Consider the following 22916-nt stretch of genomic DNA (forward strand, 5'->3'; position numbering starts at 1 on the left):
TTTCACTGCCTAAGTGTTTATGATCTCTGTCTTTCTTTCTCTGCCACTTTTCTATTCTGACTTGTGACATTTTCTACTTGACTCCTTTCGAGCCCTCTTTGGCCATTCGAATGAGAACTCCCTTCAGAGGTTAGTACTGAGTCTTTGCTCTTCATATTCTCTTCCTGGTACTCACTCCCACAGTTGCAGTGGGTCAGGAATTTGATCTCGAATATCCCACTGCCACTGAGGCTTAATAAATATGTCTAAGATTAAATTGTTTTCCCCATAACAGTGCATTTTCTCAGTTCAGTGTTAAAAACTTGAGAGGATGACAAACATATTTTTCTGTCTCAGTTTACATATTACAATTCTATTGACTCTCTCTGTAACATCTTCTGATCTGCTTTTTCCTTTGTATTCAGCACGATTATTTTTGTCAGGGCTCTGCTACTTTTTACTTGAACTACTGTGCTTGGTTACTTTGCCTCGTTCATCCTCTATCTCTGTCTCCTACTCACCATGGCCAGTTGAGGATTTTTAATGCAGTGGTTTTACAAACAGTTCCCCAGTGATATTCAAAATCTTTCTGAAGATGTAAACCCATTAGGCTATGGTTTAAAAGCCCCATTGGTCTGGGCTGGCTTGGATCCCACTTTGGATCCCACCCCTCCTCTTTATGGAGGCAGGAGGGAAGGAGGGAAGTAACATGGTAACTGAAGGATGTAGCTTTGGTATCATCAGACTTGGGCTTCTGAGTAAGCCTACCATTCACCAGTGGTGTGACTTTGCACTTCAGAAGACTTCACTTGATATGCCCCAGGGGCCTTATCTGTAAAGTGGGGTGAAGAATCCCTTCTAATAGGGGGCACTTGGGTGGCCCAGTTGGTTAAGCATCCTACTTAGATTTCAGCTAAGGTCATGATCTCAACGTCGAGAGATGGAGCCCTGTGTCGTGATACCCTGTGTGGAGCGCCCCCCCCCACACCCAGCTTCATGCTCAGCAAGGGAGTCTGCTTGAGATTCTCTCCCTCTCCTTCTGCCCCCCCCCCCATGTACCTGCATGCACTCTCTCTCAAATAAATAAATCTTTAAAAAAAAGAAAAGAATCCCTTCTAATAGGATAATTGTAAGGGAACAAATTAACCTTTAAAAGCATATAAGAAGTATTCCAAAATTGACACTTAAGAGTCTTCTCTGAACAAGTCTCATTTTCTCACCTGTGTGGCATTCACTTCCTCTGTACTACGTGTCTTCTTCACTCCTTTCTTTCTCTGCCAGTTATGATTGTACCCATCCTTCAAGACTTATGTTACCTTCTCTATGAATAATTCTTGAATAAAATTGCCTACACAGATCCCTCCTTCCTCTGACCTGTATTATTCATAAATTATTCATTCTTATATCTCTTGTCACATTCTATTTTATGTTACAGGTAACTGTATTTATTATTAACTTATTTTCCCTTCTAGATTGTAAGGTCTTATAGTCAGGGACCATATTCTCTTTGTCTTTGCTAAAATACCATATGCCACAATGCTTTGCCCATTATAGATGTTCTATTAATGTTTATTGAATAAATGATTGAATAGCATGTTAGATCTCTCTCTCCAATGCCAGACTTATAATTTATTTTTAAGGTAAGGAAATATTTCTTTTAAAGTCCTAAAAGATTCAGGAATCTTCACATGATCATGTCTTTTCCCCCCTTCTTTAGAAATAATATTTTTTTGGTTCATCCTTATTCTTGTTACTTTTATATTACCACTCTTATTATATTCAGAGAAGGAAAGCAGCAGTATAATTAAAACATACATTAAAGCATATATTTATTTGGTCTTCAGTTAATATTGGTGAACTGATATAGGCATAGGTATATTTGGGTGGCTTCTCCTCCTCTTCCTCCTTTCCCTCCTCTTCCTCCTTTTTCTCCTCATTATTGTTATCACTTTCGTGAGTTTACTGAAGCAATAACTCCATATTAATTATTTAAAAAAACACATTACAGTCGGAGAGACACAAGATGAAGCAAAATTTAATTGATAGCACCATCTTTAGTATTGTTGCCAAAGACATGAATATATAAAATTTAATGACATACATTTAGTATGATTAGGCTTTGATCATAGACTTCTTATTTAACAGAGGAGGACCCTGAGTTCCAAGGTTAGAAGACCTTTCCTAAAGCCCTTGGTATCTTTTTCCAGGGCAGAGCCTGGAGTCCAGTTCCCAGACTTCCCTTAGGGATTGACTTAGGCATTGAAATGAGTGACCCCAAGTGGGTGAATATGTGAAGACTGAATTTCAGAAAGCAACATTGTCTTTGGGATGGAATTTATCTTACATTTCAGACGGCACACATGATTTTGTGTACTACCTAGATATGTGAATTCCTGTTCCTTTATACATTTTAATTAGGATATATCATGATTTCCAGCACGAATTTCCTTCATAGTGTCTGCAGCAAACTACTCTGAATCTTACTGAATGAGCACTTTGACCATAAGATATATCCGTGGTTATACATCCTGCGTATCTCTTGGAAATAAATTAGCTGTAATTTTAGTATGGCTTTTTTTTTAATTCGAAAAAAAATCTGAATTCTTCAAATTGAAATCAAATTAAAAAATGCAAAATGTTGATGCTTGACTAAAATAGCTGGATAAACCCCTCCCAGGCACTATGTTGGAACTATCATTACTACCAAGTAAAAGTGTGTCTTTTTGTGTTTGAATAATCAGTACACAGGAGGCCAGTTAATTCACAATCTTTTTGGCTTTCTACCTTTCACTCCCGGATTCCAAAAGCAAGAATAATCCTGTCTTGGGATTAATTCTTTTATTTGTAATTCAAGGGAATTTAAGGAGCCTGAGATATGTACCATAGAAAAGGAAAGTTCTGCCTCAGATCTCCCCAGTTGCTGGCCTAGCACTAACAGGCAACTTGGAACTCTATCCCCTTTTCTTACCCCCTCCCCTGCCTCTCATTGTTAGTTCTAAAACCTGAGAGAGACCTGTCACCTGGCCTGTCTTATGACTCTTGGGCTGGGCCTGCTTTCTATCTACTCCCCTCCCTTATACCACCCCCTCCACCCCCTGTTTCTGGTTTGTTTAACCACAGTTTAGTTTTATTGGACCTTAAAACTTGTGTATATAGAGTCATACAGTGTCTGGCTTCTTCCACTTACAATATTTAAAAAATTAATATATAATTGACATGTAAACTTTTATTAGCTTGGGTGTACAACATAATGATTTGGTGTGTGTATATCTTGTGAAATGATTACCACAGTTAAGTCTAGATAACATCCATCACCACAGGTAGCTATAAAAATTTTTTCCTTGGATGAGAACTTTTAAGATCTACTCTCTTGGCAACGTTCACATAGGCGGTACAGTATTGTTAACTACAGTCACCATGCTGGACATTATATTCTCAAGACTTACTTTCTTATAATTGGAGTTTGTTCCTTTTGACCACCTTCACCCACATCACTCATTACCCATCTCCCACCTCTGGCAACCCACTGTTCTTTGTATCCATGAGTTCTCTTTGTTTCAGGTTCCATGTGTAAGTGAGATCATACAGTATGGGTCTTTCTCTGATGTATTTCAGTTAGCACAGTGTTGTCAAGGTTCATCCATATTGTTGCAAATGACAAGATTTCATTCTTTTTTATAGCTGAACAGTATTCCATTGTATGTATTTTTGAGATCCAGCCATATTGCCGTATCAGTAGCTCATCATGTTTTTTACTGAGTAGCAGTCCATTGTTTGAACATGCCACATTTTATTTATCCTTTCTCCTGTCACATGGTAAGCATTTTTGTCTAAACCTAATTTCTGACTCTATTTTTTGTCCCTAGCATTGTTTTCCCTTTTGTGTTCCCTGCTCATTGTCCTCAAATGAATGTGTCAGTCTGTTTTGGTTGATTTTCCTGGGGTATGGTAACCTCTCCATACACAGTTCTTCAGCTGAGCAAAGCTTTATTTTGTGTTATCTTTGATCATTTCTTGTATCCCACCAGCTTTCTCTTCCTTTTCAGTACAACTGTCATCCATTAATTGATAGGCCCTTCTCTGGTCCTCCAATGACTATTTGCTTTATACTAATTTTTATTTTTTTATACCTTTCCTCTGTATTGGGAGATGGCTGTTCAATTTTTTTATACTTTGCATCACTCATTTCCTGCAGCATCAACTGTACTTTTTTTTTATTGCTGCCAACATGGAGTTTAATTTTGTATTTGTGTTTTCATTTTTAGTGAAATCCTTCTTAACTTCTTTTTTATAATTCTTTATGTTTTGATATTATTTATGTAATTATTTTTGTATTATATTTTCTGCTGCTCATTTTATTCTGTTGTCTTTACATAGAGGAAATGTTTACTTACACTCTCTTGAATATGCCAAGCCATTTCCTGAAAGTTTATTTTGCATCATACCATAGAAAATATTCAGAAAGATTCTCAGAAAAGAATTTCGCCTTCTAACATCCATGCTTTTTAATCAGTCCCATGTTGTTTTTTCTTTCCTTCCTTCCTTATTCTCAGACGAGTGGGCTCCATGCAGAACCAGATGGGTTGAGTGGATAGTCTTTTTGTTTTATTTTTTAAAACTCTCCATCTTTTTTTCTCAGTCTTCAGACAAAAGGCCAACCATAGGACACGCTACTGGTGTAGGTCCTAGGTCCAGCAGATGGCACCTCTGCCTACCTGGGCTCTGTAGCAGTTGCTTCTCTCTCCTGCCCTTTTACCATTTATACCATATTGGGCAGTGTAATTCCCACATATGAAGACACTGTTCTTTCTCTTCTCTTTAGGCAGTGATTCTCAAGAAAGCCTTCTGCTATCTCCTGCCCCCTTGACTCTGTTCATTTGTTTTCTGAGCTTTGTCACATTTCTGTGGTCATGAGAAAGTAGAGATTCCGGGACAGTGGATGGGTGCCCTGAGGAGACAAGTGTCTGCTCAGGCTGACGATGCTTCTCAGCGGTACACACTTCTGTGTAGGTTTTTGGTGGCCAAATACTTGGAGTCTCTGAGTAAATGGATGAACAGTGGCGACCACAGCAAGTATCCTGACTGTGTTCACGAAGCTATTAGTTTGCAGTGAGGTTGAGGTATGCCACGAGATAAAACCCAGGGAAATGTCTGCTTCTCCCCACACACCAGCTGCTTTGTGAATACTGTCAGTCCCTCGTAGCTTTGAGCTTAAGTTGTTTTTCAGCCTTGTTTTCAGTGAGATTGGGACTTTTTTGTTTTGTTCTGTTTTGCTTATGATCCTTTTCAGCACCTTCACTGATATTTAGTAGTAAGTCGAGAGGACATTCCTCAGGGCTACTAGCCAAGTGTTGTTCTGAGAAAGACTCTTGACTTTACATTTTATTTATGTATTATTTATTTATTTATTCATTTTTTAATTTTTATTTATTCATGAGAGACACACAGAGAGAGGCAGAGACATAGGCAGAGGGAGAAGCAGGCTCCTTGCAGGCAGCCCGATGCGGGACTCAATCCCGGACTTGGGGATCATGCCCTGAGCCAAAGGCAGACGCTCAACCACTGAGCCACCCAGGCGTCCCTTGACCTTACATTTTATTTTTTTTAATTTTTTTTTAATTTTTTTTTTTATTTATTTATGATAGTCACAGAGAGAGAGAGAAAGGCAGAGACACAGGCGGAGGAAGAAGCAGGCTCCATGCACCGGGAGCCCGATGTGGGATTCGATCCCGGGTCTCCAGGATCGCGCCCTGGGCCAAAGGCAGGCGCCAAACCGCTGCGCCACCCAGGGATCCCTTGACCTTACATTTTAAATGGTGACTTTAATGCTTGCAGTTGTATATTATATACACCAACCAATTCCTATTAAAATCGTTAAAATCCAGTGAACAACTCATGATTTAGGGAGACACATCTTATAATTATGTTGTTTTACAGATTATGAACTAGTGATTTCAGTATAATACAGACATCCTTTTGGGACTGTGTCATCAGGTGGGAGTCAGGAGGTATAGATTCTGGCCAGCTGGAAATGCGTGGGCGAACACTCAGCATATACAGAACTCATCCATCTTTGTTGGATTGACCCCTGAGCCCCACAATACTCATGATTTAACAACCTCATATCCTATATATATATATATATATACATATGTATATATATATAGTTCTTCTTTTACTTGATTTTCTTTTCTTGCGTATATAGAATGAAGATCATGATCTTGAATCATTGTTACAAAGACTTTCCTTTGGTCTGCTTTTAAAAAATGAGTTATCAGTTAATGGCAGATTTTGTGGTGGGCAAAATGATGAACTCTCTTGAAGCCTTCCTCAGAGGATGTGAGATTATCAGCTCTCACTTGCTCAAAGATGTCAACTCTTCTAATAAAAATAAAAGCCATGAACATGGCATTTTAGATCATGTCTCCTGAAACTAGAGTTTGAGGGTAATGTTTTAAATTGTCATATTTAGTAATGCTTTACTTCCTTAGGTTTTTTTTAAATATTAAATTTAGTTGAGGATACAATAGTGAACTGAATTGAAGGTAATTGGTCTTGTTAATATGCTTTTAATAGTGATTCAAAACTGGTTTTGTTTTGTTTTTTAGCTTAATCCTGATTATCGAGATGCTCAAAATGAAGGAAAAAATTTGGTGAGTGGAATGGTTTTTTCCCCCAACAAATTCCAAATATATTGTTTATAGTTTATGTGAATAAATTGAAAAGTTCATAGAAAATGTGAAGACTAGGGATTCTGAGAGAGATTCTCTGACTATAAAAGTAAAAGATGATATGGCTGACATTATAAAAAGATGTCCAATAATGGGTATTTAGGGAGATTTCTAGCAACTTGGAGGCTGTTTACGATAGAGCACTGAAATCAGTGGGCATCTGGGAGATATGGTAGGTCTAGGTTTAGTTTTCAGAAGTGCATAGAAGTTCGGAAAGAGAAATTGATTTATAGTATGATATTAAAAGAGGACAACAGGACAATCCTTTCTGGCTGTAAATAATTTGGGTTCTATTTATGGGGAGAAATTGAGGCATCAAACAACTATATGACTGATTTTTCTGATACTCTAAAGCATGCTACTCAAAAAAAAAATCTCAATCTTATTTTAAAGCCAATTTTCATTAAGATTATTATTATTCAGCTGGCTCTTCAGTATTGTAAAGAAGATGACTTTATGACAACAACATGACTTAATTCAATAGAAAATTCTGAAATTGAGGATAATTTGATGTGATACAGACAAAACCTGGTTGATGGGCTGGATATATATACATATCTATATATCTCTATTTTAGCAATTTAGCTAGATATTTTGATGTAAAGTAGACACAGTCTATAATTTAATTTTCTTAGGAGCTTAGCAGTCTCTTTTGGAATTGCTGGAATTATTACTGCATCATTCAAAATTCTACCCTTTGACAGAAAGGGTTGGAATATTTAATTGAAATGACTACTGCCTTTATATTGGTTCTCATCTTTATGTTTTACAAGGATATTGATACGGGGAGGTGAATCAAATCAGAATTTCTGGATCTGAGTCAACCTATTTGACTTCTTTCTCTATATGACTATCAGGTTTACAATAGAAATAAAGCTGAAGTATCAAGTCATTAGCCCAAAGAAAACTTTAATTTGTGTCAAAATGTTCCTAACCATAGAAATAGGCTTGTTAGATCAATTGGATCCCTCATTTCTAATTCAGTTTTATCCCTCTGTATGGACTCTTCTCCTTGGTTTTCAAAGAGCTAGCCCAGGATTGTTGGGTTCTTATTTTCCTATGATTTAGAAAAATGCCATCCATAACCATATTTAAAAGTTTTTTTTTAAGATTTTATTTATTTATTCATGAGAGACACACACACACAGAGGTGCAGAGACAAAGGCAGAGAGAGAAGCAGGCTCCATGCAGGGAGCTTGATGTGGCACTGGGTTCCGGGTGTCCAGGATCACGCTCTGGGCCAAGGGTGGTGCTAAACCACTGAGCCACGTGGGCTGCCCCCATGTTCAAAAGTTGAGTCCTCGGTTCTTATTATATACTTACTGGTCAATGGTCTCTAGCCAAAGACCACCAGGAACACACCTGTTCTTTAACAAGTGGAATTAATTACACATTGTACTTATATCCCTGGACACTGTGGGGCCTCTCAGAGGGTGTTAGAAGGAACCTGTGGTAGGATTTGGGCTTGTATAAGATGATTTTGGGGAGGATTTAAGGAAGTGGGGTGTACTGTGGATAGGAATGCTGTCAGGAAGAGGAAATATCTTTAATACATTTTATCTATGGGGAGGGCAGATGAGAGCCAGGCCAAGGTTGTTAGTGCTAAAGAAGAAGCACTCATCCTAAGTAGTTTTTATGGCTTGAACGACATTCACATTTTGTCAGTGTTCAGACATGATTATGGAGTGTTGTTTTTTTGTTTTTGTTTTTTTTTTTTTTTGATCCATCCTAGTTAGGGGCAGCCTTGTTGGATGTGATGTTCTGTGAAATCATTCATGTTCAGAGGAGGACCCTGTGGCCTGTCTCTGAGAGTCAGGGTGCCCCTGGCAACACTAAACCTGCTGGATCATACCAGGCCAACTGTCAGATATCCAGGGTTGCTTTTCTCTTTCTCAAGGTCGTTTTTTATGATACTTTATATGACTTCTTCAGCCTTGTATAGAGCCAAGGGAGTTCTACTTCTAGCACCACCATTAACTTGTGTGGCCTTGCGCATGTCAGATAGCCTTCTCGAGACTGTTTCCTACTTGAATGATGAGATGAGGATGTTTGCCCTATGTACGTTACCTATGTACCATGAGGTTAAAATTCAATCAGATAAAGGGAAACTTTTTGAATAAAAGATGTTAGTAGGCTAAAAATGTATGTTGTTTCTATTAAAAGGGCATCACATCAGAGCTTCAAATCGTGCAATTGAATTACATCTCTGCTTATCTCCTTTCAGCTACATACTATTTGGTGATGCTACTGATGTTTCTGGGCAGAGCTGAGTAGGAGAGATAGAGTATGAAGGTTTATGGACAGCTTGGGGAATATAAGTAATGAATCAATGGTGAAATTTGCTGTTTGTGTCCATCAAGCTTTTACTTAGACTTCATTTACTCTGTTTCTTACCTGAATAATGATGAGGATGTTTGCCCTGTGTACGTCACCTATATGCCAGAGGTTAAAATTCAATCAGATAAAGTAATGAATCCATGGTGAAATTTGCTGTTTGTGTCCATCAAGCTTTTACTTAGACTTAATAGACTTTTTCCCTTTATATTCTGAAATACAAGTTCTTCATTCACCTAAAGGTGAGAAAGGGCACTTTTCTGCAAGGCAGTTGTTATCAGCAGTACTTTAATTGCATGTAACACAGGTGGGTCTGCTTTGCTGTAGAAGTGTATAGCTGGATCTCATCTGCCATCTCAGAGAGAGATCCAACTGGAGACATTTGATTTATTTTTTTTTCTTAGTCCCTAACTTGAAAGTAAATAAAACTGAAAATATGGAACAGTAAAGCTAACAATATGGCTTCTCATTTTATAGACCGTTTGCCACCTAGCAATAATTATGTTTCTGTCTAAAAAAGAAAACAAAAGAGCATTTAGAGCTTAGCCTGTGAAAAATGAAATCAATTTCCCCAAACAGAATGCCATCTCACCTCAGATCTGGGTTCCAGTAACACTGAGTTCACTGTGACCATGCTAATTATTTTTCTTTCCAAATTTTCCCTTATGTTGTCTATTTAATACCCAGTTAATATTTTTCCTGTAATTTAGAAACCTTTATCAAAATGTTGCCTTCCATTTTTGAAGTCTCAAAGGTTAATGCATGGTGCCACTGAAATGAGGTGGTGTGTGTCAGAGCTCCCATTAAGACCCAAATTGCTGTATTTATTCTACAAAGGAGCCTATTATTTCCAATCTTACAAATGTACAGCATCCACAGGGACCCTGTAAACATTGGAACTGTGTCAAGCCCAGCTGGGAACCTGACAGTCATTAGTTTCTTCTTCTTGAAAGGCTGCATCTTTTCAAATGGCTCTTTGAAGGGGATTTTTTTTTTTTGAATAACACCACCCATTTTCACATTACCATATTGATGTGGAATGTGATCTGATTTTTCAAGGGAGTGCCTTTTGTCTATGCTGGGGATTCTCAACCTCAGCAATATTGAGATTGTGGCCCAGATAATTCTTTATTGTGGGGGACTGTCCTTTGCACTGTAGTGTGTTTAGCAGATCCATGGACTCTGCTCACAAGATGCCAGTTGCGGTCTTCTCTGACCCCTGTTGTGGCAACTAAAAATGCACCTGGGAATTGCTGAATGGCTCCCTGGGGTCCAAACTCTCTGCCTATTGAGAACCACCAGTCTTTGTTCATAGGCATATATCAATAGCAGTGTTCTAGGAACCATGATACTTGGCTGAAATGTATTGGAAAATTCTATTTTATAGATCTTTTTTGGGGTGTTGGGGGACCAGATTATGAACAAAGACTCCCAAATTTCCTTGAATATATACTCTATATTCATCAGTGGTAAGGTTATAAGGGAAAGAAAGAAAAAAGGGTCATAGGAGGAATGAATTTAAGAGTAACAGATTCTTAAGAAACTAGCCAAGAGAAGTGTCTGCAGCTTTAAATGGCAGGGTTATGTCTGTTACATAAAGTCAGCAGTGTGAAGCCCTGGAGGGGCTGCACATCATTATGCTGCCTTGGCTGTGGCCACACACAGGTCTGCATCAGCCCTGAAGATGCATACATTCTTTCTTACAGAATGTCTCTGGCTCCTAACAACAGAATTGCAACGTGATGTCTCTGCTAAAAATTCGATGACTCACAAATGAGTCAACAGAGAAGGTGTTACAGGAGGCTAACTGCTGTGCCTCCACTGGCAGGCTCCAGGACAGGCAGGAGAAGCCAGGCAAGCCGTTCGTTTACTCGGCTGTTTTCTCATAAGGGGATTTTTGACTTGTATAACCCGAGAGGCTGTGTGCATTTCCTTCCAAGCAAAAATGCCAGTTTTATAAGAGCTCAGCAGACTAGGTTAACATTCCGAGGCTCTGCGTTCCCTAAATTGAGTGTTTTGGATAGCTAGCTGATATTAAATCTAACACCTGTTAAGCTCTGCTATACCTTAAATGTATTTTTGCAATGCAAGAAGGGAGGGCATTTCGCTTCTGTAATTCTGTGCCGGGAACTGGTGTTTTAGTGTCTTTTCTTACTTACAAAAAAATATGGGTTTATAAACAAAAGCCACAGGCACACAATTTTGAACAGAACTGCCTTCATATTATAGAAATATAATATTGATTTTTCTTATAGATTGAAGCTTGATCCATACATTTAAACAATTGTATATTTATAGCTCATCATTCATGTTTTATTGTTTACAAAATTTGAGAGGCTGTCTTGGAATTTACTGTTGAACTATTTATGAAGGAGAGTTTGTTAAGCAAATTAGCATAGATTAACAGCAAAATATACACAGCAATGCTTTAAAAAACTGCTAAAGATGTTAAAAGTTCTTTTCACACATAAACAATTGTTTTATTACTTACAAATGGATCTTATCTATCCATTAAAGCTCCCCCCTTCCGCCCTGGGGGACCTAAGCAAATTATTTAGGGGGGTAGTTGTACATTCCACTTTATCCTATGTAATTAAAATTAAACCACAGTTCTTAAGTAGTATGAGTAATTCAGAGTGACCTCTTTTAATTAGCCCTAATAAGCAAGGTTTTTCTATGTTTGGAAAACATTTTTATTATTCATTATCAAAGTGTCAAAATAGAGAGGTTCCTGACTACTCTTGTTAGGAACCCATGTATTACCAAAGGGGATGGTGTAGGAGGACATTCTAGGAACCTGAATCTGCTTTCTTTTTTAAGTCTAGAAAATGTGTTTTATGAGCATTTCCAAAGGAGAGTATATACAGTAGGATTGACTTGTACTAAATGAACTCTCAAGTGATGATGTATAAACCACAATGCCAACTTTCAGTTGCTAAGTAAATATGAATTGTTGGGTCAGTTAGTGCATTTTCCTTGAAGGAAAATCTATAGCAAAAGCTGAGTTATAATTAGAAGATTGGTGTGCAGGAGGCTCAGGAAATTAGAAGACACATATTCTTTTTAGGAATATGATATTTCTCTAAAAAGACCAGAATATTAATTTTTTGCATCTGCACTAGCAGTGATGAGAGAAACTGTCAAATTTTGTTCACCAAGTCTCTTATTTATTTAGGTTACATGTTCATCTTCTGTTAATAAAGCCTTTCTCCAAACATGGTTCATTATAATTGATTAAATTTTATTTTCCTTAATTAAAGTCATATTTTAATTGTGCCTTTCTAATAATCTACTGAAGCCACTTGTTCTCAAACCCCTTTGCCTACATACTTGAAAAATCCTTTGGGTTATTTCTACAATTGACTGATCTTGTCCATTATTTCTGTGTTCCTACATTATGAGGCAGTCTTCTCTCACATGTATTAATTAATATTCATTATGTTGGTGGTTCTTTCTTTTGGCTGCAATAGCATTGTAGAGTCTAAAAAACAAGCTCTTTAATGGTATTTCTTTGTGACTACAATATTCCTGGTCTGTTTCTCTTCAACTCTTCATCTTATGAGGGTATAACTAAAGCAAACTTTCTCTTCTTTCTTTTAGAATTATCACTTCCTCTTCTTAAACCTTCTCCTTTCTCCTCTCTTGATTTTCTTCTTCATCATAGTCATTATCATTTTAAAAAATATTTTATTTATTCATTCATGAGAGACACAGAGAGAGGAAGAAACAGAGGGAGAAGCAGATGCCCTGTGGGGAGCTTGATGCTGGACTCAATCCCAGGATCCTGGGATCATGACCTGAGCCGAAGACAGATGCTCAACCACTGAGCCACCCAGATATCCCAGTCATTATCATTTTCAATATTCAGATGTCACCACCATTTTTACCATAGAGAAGGAATTCCTCATTGCAAATGGTATTCTCCTAAGCCCTGTATAAGAGGATTCTGTAGGGCTTCTTGAGACTTTCTTGGCTTCAGCTATTTGTGGTCTGATAGAAGTGTGGTTCTTGTGTCACCATTATGTTCCAGGGAAAACTGCTGCTTTGCCATCTATATCTTAGTGTAACATCTGAATTTTCATGTTAAGCTATATGGCAGACATCAATGAAACAGCATACTTCTGACTTTTTTCATTCGTTTGTTCCTTCCATTTTTTCCTTCCCCCCTTTCCTTCCTTGTTCCTTTTCCCTCCCTGTCTCTTCCTCCCCCCTTCCCTCCCTTCTAGCCTCTCTCCCTCCCTTTCTGCCTTCCACAAATTTATTGATTCACATACCATAAAATTCTCCTATTTAAAATATATAAATCAGTGGTTTTTAATACATTCATAGAACTCCAAAATTATAGCCACTATCTAATTCTACAACATTTTTCTTAACTGTAGAAGAAAGCCTAAATCCATTAGCAGTCACTCCCCATCTTCCCCTCCCCCAGGCCCTGGCAGCCATGAATTACTCTATGGATCTGCCTATTCTGGACATTTCATATATAGGCTCATACAATATTTGGCCTTTTGTGTCTGGCTTCTTTCACTCAGCATAATATTTTCAAAGTTCATGCATGCTGCAGCATGTATCTGTACTTCATCCCTTTTATGACCAAAGAATATTCTATTGTGTACATATACTACATTTTGTTTATCCATTCATTATTTGATGGACATTTGGATTGTGTCCACATCGTGGCTTTTATAAATGCTGCTGTGAACGCTTATGGACAAGTTCTGGTGTGGAAATATATTTTCATTTTACTTGGATAGATACCTAGACTTGGAATTGTTGGTTATATGCTTAACATTTGACAAACTGTCAAACTCTTCTTAAATGGTCACATCATTTTATGTCCTCCCAATACATGACCATTACAATTTCTCTGCATTCTCACTGATACTTATTATTATCTGTCTCTTTGGTGATAGCTGTCCTAGTGCATTTTACTAATTAGTAATGATGTTGACCATCTTTGCATGTGCTTATTGGCCATTTGAATATCTTCTATGGAAAAATGTCCATGTCTTTTGCTCAATTTTTAATTGGGTTGTCTTTATTATTGAGTTGTAAATGTTCTATATATTTTCTGGATATAAGCCTCTTATCAGGTATATGACTTACAAATATTTTCTCTCATTCTGGTGTTGCTGTTTTGTTTTGTTTTTTAAATAGACATCATTTTTTAGGGCAGTTTTAGGATCATAGCAAAATTCAGTGGAAAGTACACATTTCCATATACCACTGCTACCACACAAGCACAGCCTCTCCCATATCAACATTTGGTGCCAGAGTGGTACATTTATTACACAGATTAACCTACTTTAACATATTATTACCATCCCAAATCCATAATTTATATTGGGGTTCTCTCTTGGTATGGTACATTCTCTGAGTTTTGATAAAAGTAGCCACCATTTGACATCTATTCTTTATTATAATATCATCCAGAATAGTCCCACTGCTCCACTGCTTTAAAAATCCCATATGCTCGGCCTTTTCATTCCTTTCTCCTCCCTACTCCCAGGCAACTCTTGATCTTTTTGTTGTCTTTATGGTTTTGCCTTTTTTGGAATGGAATCATACAGTAGGTAGTCTTTTCAGATTGGCTTCTTTCATTTGGCAATATACATTTAAGGTTCAGTGATTTCTTTGTGGCTTGATAGCTCATTTCTTTTTAGCATTGAATAATATTCCATTGTCTGGATGTCCCACAGTTTGTTTACCCATTTGCCTACCACAGGACATCTTGGTTACTTCTGTGTTTTGGCAATTACAAGTAGAGCTGCTATAGACATCTATGTGCAAGTTTTATGTGCATATTTTGGTAAATACTAAGGAGCATGATTCCTGGATCGTATGGTACAGAGTATGTTTTATTTTGTGGGAAGCCACCAAACAGTCTTCTAATGTAGCTGGATCATTTTCCATTCCCACCAACAATGAGTGCATTTCTGTTGCTCTGCATCTCTGTCAGCATTTGGAGTCCTTCGTGTTTTGGATTTATCCTTTCTAATAGGTTCTAATGTAGTTATCTCATTGTGAGTGGCATCTCATTATGTAATTTGCAACTCCCTGATGATGTATGATGCTGAGCATCTTTCCATAGGTTTATTTGCCATCTCTATGTGTTTTTTTTTGTAAGGTGTCTGTTCAGATCTTTCACCCATTTTTAAATTGGATAAGTTGTTTTATTAATGCTGAATTTTGAGAGTTCTTTGTATATTTTGGGTAACAGTCCTTTATAAGATATATATATTTGCAAATATTTTCTTCTAGGTTGTGATTTGTCTTTTCATTCTCTTGACAATGTCTTTCACAGAACAGAAGAAACTTGTTTTCATGAAAACCAATTTATTAGCTGTTTCTTTCAGGGGTGGTGCCCTTAGTGTTGTATTTCTCTTATATACTCCTGTTTTTCTTCTAGAGTATCACATTCATTTCCCTTTCCTTTGCCCTGTTTCTATTTTTCCATTCCAACTATTGCTTTTTCCTTGAGGATCTTCCTCCTAATACATTTTGAGACTTGAAACGTTGGAAATAAACAGAACTGTACACATCTCAGCAGGGAATAACTAAAATTAAACCAAAATGTTTTCAAGGCCCTGAAGAATAAATTCCAAATGATAGAATTTCACTTGACTAGCTACTGTCAGAAATTTATTGGGGAAAGATTCTTAGCTCACCGCTGATCTTTAAAGACCCTTCCCTATCTCAAGATTCCAAGGAGCCTAAGCTGCCATCTCCCCCAACTCATTTTTCAGGCCAGGTCACTCTTAATGGATTATTTAAAGACACTGAGATTTTCTTTTCTCAAGATGTGAGGATGTTTTGGTCCCTCATAGATTTTTGTCTTCAATTCAGACTTCCATACTTTCAATGCAGATCACTGTGAAAATACATCTCATGACCCATGAGAATTTTTTTCAGAAGACCTGAGGAAGGTTCTTAGCCATGAGTTCTTGCCCATCCTTTGAGGATTAACTCAGTGTTTGAGGGCTCAGACCAGGCCACCGGCTGTGGTTCGCTTGGACTGAGGTGCAGCCAGTTGAACCACCCACTGCAACTTCCTCTTTCTTCTTCTTTCCCTGTCCTTCTTTTTTTTTTCCTCCTTCTCCTCTCCCTTCTTCTTTCCTCATCCTTCATCATTTCTAGGTAACTGCACTCATCTCTTTGTTTGAAGGAAGTGATAATACTCATCTTCCTCTCTTTAAAACTTTTTTTGTAAAATTAGTGAAAACAGCAATGGCTTTGGTACCATGAGAAGCTTTGTGTAAATCCAAAAATATGGCTTGCTTACTGTTTCTGCATTTTTCCTTATATCTCTACATTCCCTTATAATGTACAGTAAGTATGCTTTTTTCCTGATCAATAAGCATGGTTTATACTTACTGTTTAGAAACAACTGTTATGCGGGTCAAACTACCTGGGGAGATTTTGCCAGACCCCTGCTTTCATTTAACTCTGAATTTTGGTCTCTGCAGAAGACATATAAGCCAGAGATGACAGGAGCTACCAGGTGCTTCTGGGCTAGGTGAGATTTAGCAGCTAACAGTCTTGCTCTAGTTTGGCAGCCCTAGTGGTTCCTCTCTGGTTCAGTGGTGCTACCAATTTGCATACCATTTACAGAAGACATCAGAATGAAACTGCAAAGGACATGATATTCACCATCTTGGGATGGAACTTCAAGTGAATATTTTAGAATGATTGGGTGTAATATCTCATTTTCACAGTGATCATTAAACAACTGCTTGTCATTGGGCTGCTTTCCTTGGTCTTTTGAATACCTTCTCTTTCCTACTTTCATTCAACTTCTTGTGATGGTACAGTGATACTCTCTTTTTTTTTCTCTCTCTGTACTTCTCTCATTTTAAAATTTCATCTCTTTGGATAAATATGTATAAGTAATTATATTTATGTAATTACCAAACTCATATTACATTTGCTGTATTGTATTTTGATTTCTTGTGCATTATATTCTTCCAAAGGGATTGAGACTTGGTACCATAAGTAAAAAATATATAGTTACCAATCTTGTGTGGTTGCCAGCTTAAAATGGAGTGTTTTAGAAATATTGAGTTTTACACTATCATGAAGGCTTCTGTTTTTGAAGATCCCATTTTATTTCACTTTATATGCCATTATAGTATGTTTTTGGAATTAATTAAGCAAGCTGATGAACTGAATAGGAATATTGCTGTTGATTCCTTTTCTCTCCAGGTGAATGCCCCAGTTGTGTTCTGAGAGTTAGTTAGGAATTCTGAGACACTGCCATGTTGACTCTTAAGTTTATGAAATCTAGGTGATTCAACACACTATTTCTTGTCTCTGTTTCTTTTAAATGTGGAATGGCCAAAACTACTATGTAAATAGGTTTAAGACAGGGTAAGGGAATGCAACTATTCTGAATGTTAGTGCTTTGATAATTTGCCCAGATCAAGCCATCCCTCCAGGAGTGTGTGTGACTTAACACTATTGATAATAATTACCTCCAAGACTGTCAGGCCTGACCTGATTTTTCTGGATGATGTGAAACAGACATCTTTATAATCCAATGAAGAAATAACATGACAATTTAAACCTTATCTCCTAATTAATTGGAGAGTGTAGTAAGAAACCTGCTAAAAGTTAAATAACTTTGTACCTCTTCAATAGAGAGATGGGGATCTTCCAACTTCAAAGAAGAAACGCCAAGCGGGGGAGAAGATCATGTATACTTTAGTCTCAGTCCCACATGGAAATGACATTGCATCCCTTTTTGAACTGGATGCCACAACTCTTCAGAGAGCTGACTGCCTGGTTCCAAGGTAAAAATAAAAAAATTTTAAAAATATGGTTAAATAGCAACATTTCTTTGAGTAATTGTAATGGTAGGTAAGGAATTAAAATATAATGTTAATAGAATTTTTGTGATATCAAAAGAGAGCATAAGTAAAGAACCAGTGTGTAAAAATCACGCCTCTTTTGTGACAAGATTAACATAGTTTGTTTTATTATATAAATAATTAAAATGTATAGGACCAAATAAATTCTGAAAAATTCATAAGAATTATTTATTCATATTATTTGTATAGCCTTTGGTTACTAACATGAAAAATAATCTAGGAGCATTTCTATTAATACTTATATCATTTATTTCTATTATGTCAAGTTCCAGATTTCTTTCATTTACTCATTTACTCATTCATCCATTTGTTCATTTATTTAATCATTCAGTCAGTAGATCTTTATTGAACTTAACAGACATTGCCCTTGGCAGTGCAAAGAGAACTGAAGAAACTTAAATTCAAATGAGGAAGAGATGCAATAGACAAATAAACATAAAATATCGGGTCAGGCAATAAAAATGCTTGGAAAAAAATTGCAGAGAGAGTTGTATTAGGTATGAGTGTTCAGAAACAGCCTCTCTGATTTAGGACATTTGAGAAAAGACCTGAATGTTTTGATAGATCAAATTTTCTCCAATAGGAGTGTTTCAAGTGGCAGTAATATGAAATGGAAAAATCTTGACATTTACTAGGACCAGTGAGGAAATCAACTGGGCCTAAGTGAGTGAGGGGTGGGGAAGTAGAATTGGTAATGAGGTAGCCAGAACTTAATGTAAGAAGATGTCTTACATTTTTTTTTTTGGTTGGGTTTGATTATTTTAATTAAGCTCTTTTGTCTGCAACTGTCTATCTTCCATTGCACTAATATGCACTCTTTAGGTGCATTGAGGAGTCTTGCCCATATCCTTAGGTCTAGTGGGATGGGTCTAAACTGTCCTTGATAGAGCATTATTGGCCTTGGGAAGATGTCAGTGGTTATATTGAAGGTACCTACACAGGATGCAGACACTGTTGTGTAGGTTACTTTCAGGGAGGGTTGGTGTACTAGCAGTGTCCAGAAACACTGCTCCTTGAGCTTCCCAAAGTGTTTCCTGGTTATTCTTGTTCATGAGAAATGCTGCCCAATCTTGGCTTTGTATCAGGTATCGCTCTTGTTTTCCTGTTCCACTGGTGTAAGCCTGTGAAGAGATGCTCTCTGAGGGTCTTCCCTGGTCCAGGTTTCTGGCCTTCTCTTCTGAGTATTGGAATCTTACTATAACTTTAATCATTTTAGATTTTAACTTAGCAAAAATGGATTCCCTCTCAAACTCTAACCAAGGAAGTTTGCATATGGAAATGATAAAAGAATCTCACTATAAAGTGCACAGACCCATGATAAATGGTTAATTAAAGGTAAATTTAGTGGTAAATAGTGATTAATTTCTGATTATTTGAACAGGATTGGTTTGTGCTGTTTTAGATTTTTGAAACTCAGTCTCTATTGTATCTACCTTTATGAATGAGCAGAACCATGATGCTAAGTGAATCGCTCTTTCCTGGAGGCTCTTGTTTTATTTGGTTCTATCTTATTGGCCTTTATGATTTTGCCTCATGTTATATGATTTATGTCTTCTATTTCCTACCAAATTCTCAGCAACTCAGAGGCACAGAACATACCATAGTGCTTTTTTTTGAACAGATATTTTTATACATATTTGTTAAAGAAATGACAATAATAAAAGATTCACTAAAATGAGAGTGTTTGAGGTGGCTGAAATTCTAGCTGTCCTTTCTCAGGTGTTCTCTCACAGTTTATATACAGTTGATTCTTGTTTTTCTTGGTACACTGAATTAGCAAATACTGAGCCACTGTTCCTAGAAGAAATAGAGGGTTAGGTTCCTGTGAGTCTCTGGTCACAGTTTTTTCATCAGTCAATACCACATAACCTTGTGTTATGTGTGCTTTGTTTATAGACACTTTATTTATTTATTTACTTATTTACTTATTTACTTATTTACTTATTTATTTATTTATTTATTTATTTATTTATTTATTTATTTATTTTTTATAGACACCTTATTTAATAGGTATTGCTGATTCATTAACATGGAACTTACAGCCATAGCACTGTAACTCATGCCTGAATGACGCTTATCTGACATGAGTATTTTCTCCATAAGGCACAGCACAGGCTTGTCCTTAGGAACACTGGACAGCACTATGCTTGGGACTGTTCTAAATAGCAAGCTCATCAACAAAAAGCACAGAAATGTGGAAAAAAATGGCACTAAATAGACCATGAAAATGACATTTGTCTATAGCATAAACAGAAATGAGAAGGCATAACATTGCCTTATTCAGCCTCACTGGGAATGTGCACAGGGGCGTCTCAAATTTTTTGCCACTCTGTCCATGTCTGAGAATGGTTGCAAAAATGCCCTGACTATTGGTTTTGGGATTATTTTAGTGAGTAGATGGATTCATAAGTTCAGAATCTGCAAATAATGAAGATTGACTGTATATACTTTTACATGCATGTGACTAAGCTACAGAAGGGTCTACATTCAGATAGCAGTGTTAGCTGAGGTGGCTACTCAGTCAGTGGTTCTCACACTGGCATTGCCTGTAGAGGCTGCTAAAATACTCATTGCTGGCCCTACCTTCAGGGTTTCTGAATCAGTGAACTGGGATGAAGCCTTGGAATTTGCATTTTTAAAAAAGATTTATTTATTTGTTTAGAGAGAGAGAGAGAGAAAGAGAGAGATCCTGAGAGTGCAGGGAGGGAAGAAGTAGAGGAGGGGAGAGAGGGAGAGAAAGAGAGTGAAACCCAAGCAGACTCCATGCCAAAGCATGGAGCCCAACACAAGGCTGGATCCCACAACCCCTAGATCACAACCCCAGCGGAAACCAAGAGTTGGTGCTTTACTGACTGTGCCACCCAGGTGGCCCAAATTTGCATTTCTAACAAGTTCCCAGGTGATGCTGGTACTGCTGGGCCAGGGACCACAGTTGGAGAACCACTGGCCTAGGTAATAATACCACATGCTTTGAAATAGTCCTTGACTCAGAACTTTCTTAAACCAGACTGATCTATACTTGAGTCACTAGTCTGAAATATATCATGTATGAAACTGTTAAATGTGTTAATATGTAACTGCTTAATTTTTATGACCTGCTTTTTGTATTATTTTTCTTTTAGGAACTCATATGTTCGGTTGAGGCATTTATGTACCAACACATGGGTAACAAGTACTAGTATCCCCATAGACACAGATGAAGAGAGACCTGTTATGTTGAAGGTAAATGCTGTTGACAGTGGTTTAATTTTTAGCCCAGTGTTGTGTGATTAGGATCAGGGGATGATTGACATGTTCCTTACAATTCATTTTTATCAATATTAGAGATTATTGTGATTAATTTCATAAGTATTCATTCTGCCAGTTGCTTAGGTAGCTGAACTAAGTGGCTTGGCTGCTGTAGAGCTGTGATTCAGGGGATATAGCACAAATACCCAAAGAGTAGGAGCAGGATGTTATAAAGGGCAGAAGATTCCAGGAGTACCTTTTCTCTACTCTGTTGACACTGAAGCAAAGGGCAAGTGTCAGAGGATATGGTTCTAGATGGGCTTTGGGAACAAGGCAGGAAATGGGCATGGAAAATCTATGTGTCCCTACAGTGTTTCACAGTGGATGATGCATGTTGAAATCATTGTGTAGATGATCTATTCCTGTCTTATATTTCTTAGACTGTGTTAAGATGTGTTAGTACCTGCAAAATATTGCATAATCATTTAAAAAAATAACTGATTTGAATTGAAAAAACACATTGCAGATTGGAACTTGCCAAACAAAAGAAGATAAAGAAGCATTTGCCATTGTGTCTGTCCCGTTGTCTGAGGTTCGAGACTTAGACTTTGCCAATGATGCAAATAAAGTGCTGGCAACCACAGTTAAAAAGCTGGAAAATGGCACAATAACTCAGAATGAAAGGAGGTTAGTAACTTTAAAATGGCTCTTAACTCATCAAGAGTCAGTTGTCAACTCTTGTGGTAAACCTCAAATGAATGAGTGACTCTAAGAGAATATTTAGAATGATCTCCATAGCAGCACACCTGCTTCCGAATGAGCGGATCAGGGTAAGTGAATGAATATAGTGACATTAAAATCTGGTGGAGTATTTGCTTTTTCCATTTTAGCTTGGCTTGAAGACAGTTGTTTTTTCACTTACTGATCTTTTTCCTTTTAAATGTTTTATAAATGACTTGTAATACTTTTGCTGCACCTTATTTAATGTTTGGATTTAAGAGTTCTAATAGTCCTAGAAGAAGTTTTATACTTTTGTATTTTTACTTATTCAAGACACATTTGTCTGCTCAGATACCACAAAATAAATATACTAGGAAACAATCTGCAAGGTGTAGCCCTCTACCCTTATAACTCCCGCAGAGAAACTGGATCCTTAAGTCTTCAACTCCGTTCTGGAAATAGTTGAGAAAGAGAATGCTACTGATAGCTGTCAATAATATCATTCCTGCTTAGTGTCAGTACTGTAAAAATATTTTATGTACTCCTTCAAATAGTCCCGAGATGGACATTATTCTTATTTTATATAAGTAGAGGATTTGATCATCTGTAGTTTCATTTTATTTATTTAATTTATTTTTAAAGATTTAATGTATTTATTCCTGAGAGAGACAGAGAGAGATAGAGGCAGAGACATAGGCAGAGGGATAAGCAGGTTCCCTGGGGGGATCCTGATGTTGGACTCCATCACAGGACCCCCGGTCACGACCTGAGCCAAAGGAGATGTTCAACTACTGAGCTATCCAGGCATCCCTCATATGCGGTTTTAAGGTCTCTATGTTTTCAGTGCATCAGAACACAGGCATCCTCTATATTTCCTTTCTTGATGATCTGCTACATACCTTTACATTTGAACAAGAAAAAGCTATTTGTCAATTTCCCAGACGTTCATACATTGGAACTCTCATCACACCTAGGGAGATGATAATTGGTATAAACACTTTGGAAAAGTAGTTTGACAGTCACTTGAAAGAAATGACTCCTCATATGAGTGGAA

General features: G+C 37.2%; 1 protein-coding gene across 2 annotated transcripts in view; it reads left to right on the plus strand.

Annotated features, from left to right (window-relative positions):
• ITPR2 (inositol 1,4,5-trisphosphate receptor type 2) overlaps positions 1-22916 on the plus strand; it is a 259178-nt gene that overhangs the window by 111043 nt on the left and 125219 nt on the right. For both annotated transcript variants that reach the window (XM_072765722.1, XM_072765723.1), the window contains 4 exons: positions 6588-6632; positions 17685-17836; positions 21037-21136; positions 21669-21829. In XM_072765722.1, the coding sequence (XP_072621823.1) occupies positions 6588-6632; positions 17685-17836; positions 21037-21136; positions 21669-21829 (458 nt within the window). The remainder of the gene's footprint in view (positions 1-6587; positions 6633-17684; positions 17837-21036; positions 21137-21668; positions 21830-22916) is intronic.

This window comes from Vulpes vulpes, chromosome 8 (genome assembly GCF_048418805.1).
Source record: "Vulpes vulpes isolate BD-2025 chromosome 8, VulVul3, whole genome shotgun sequence".
NCBI lineage: Eukaryota > Metazoa > Chordata > Mammalia > Carnivora > Canidae > Vulpes > Vulpes vulpes.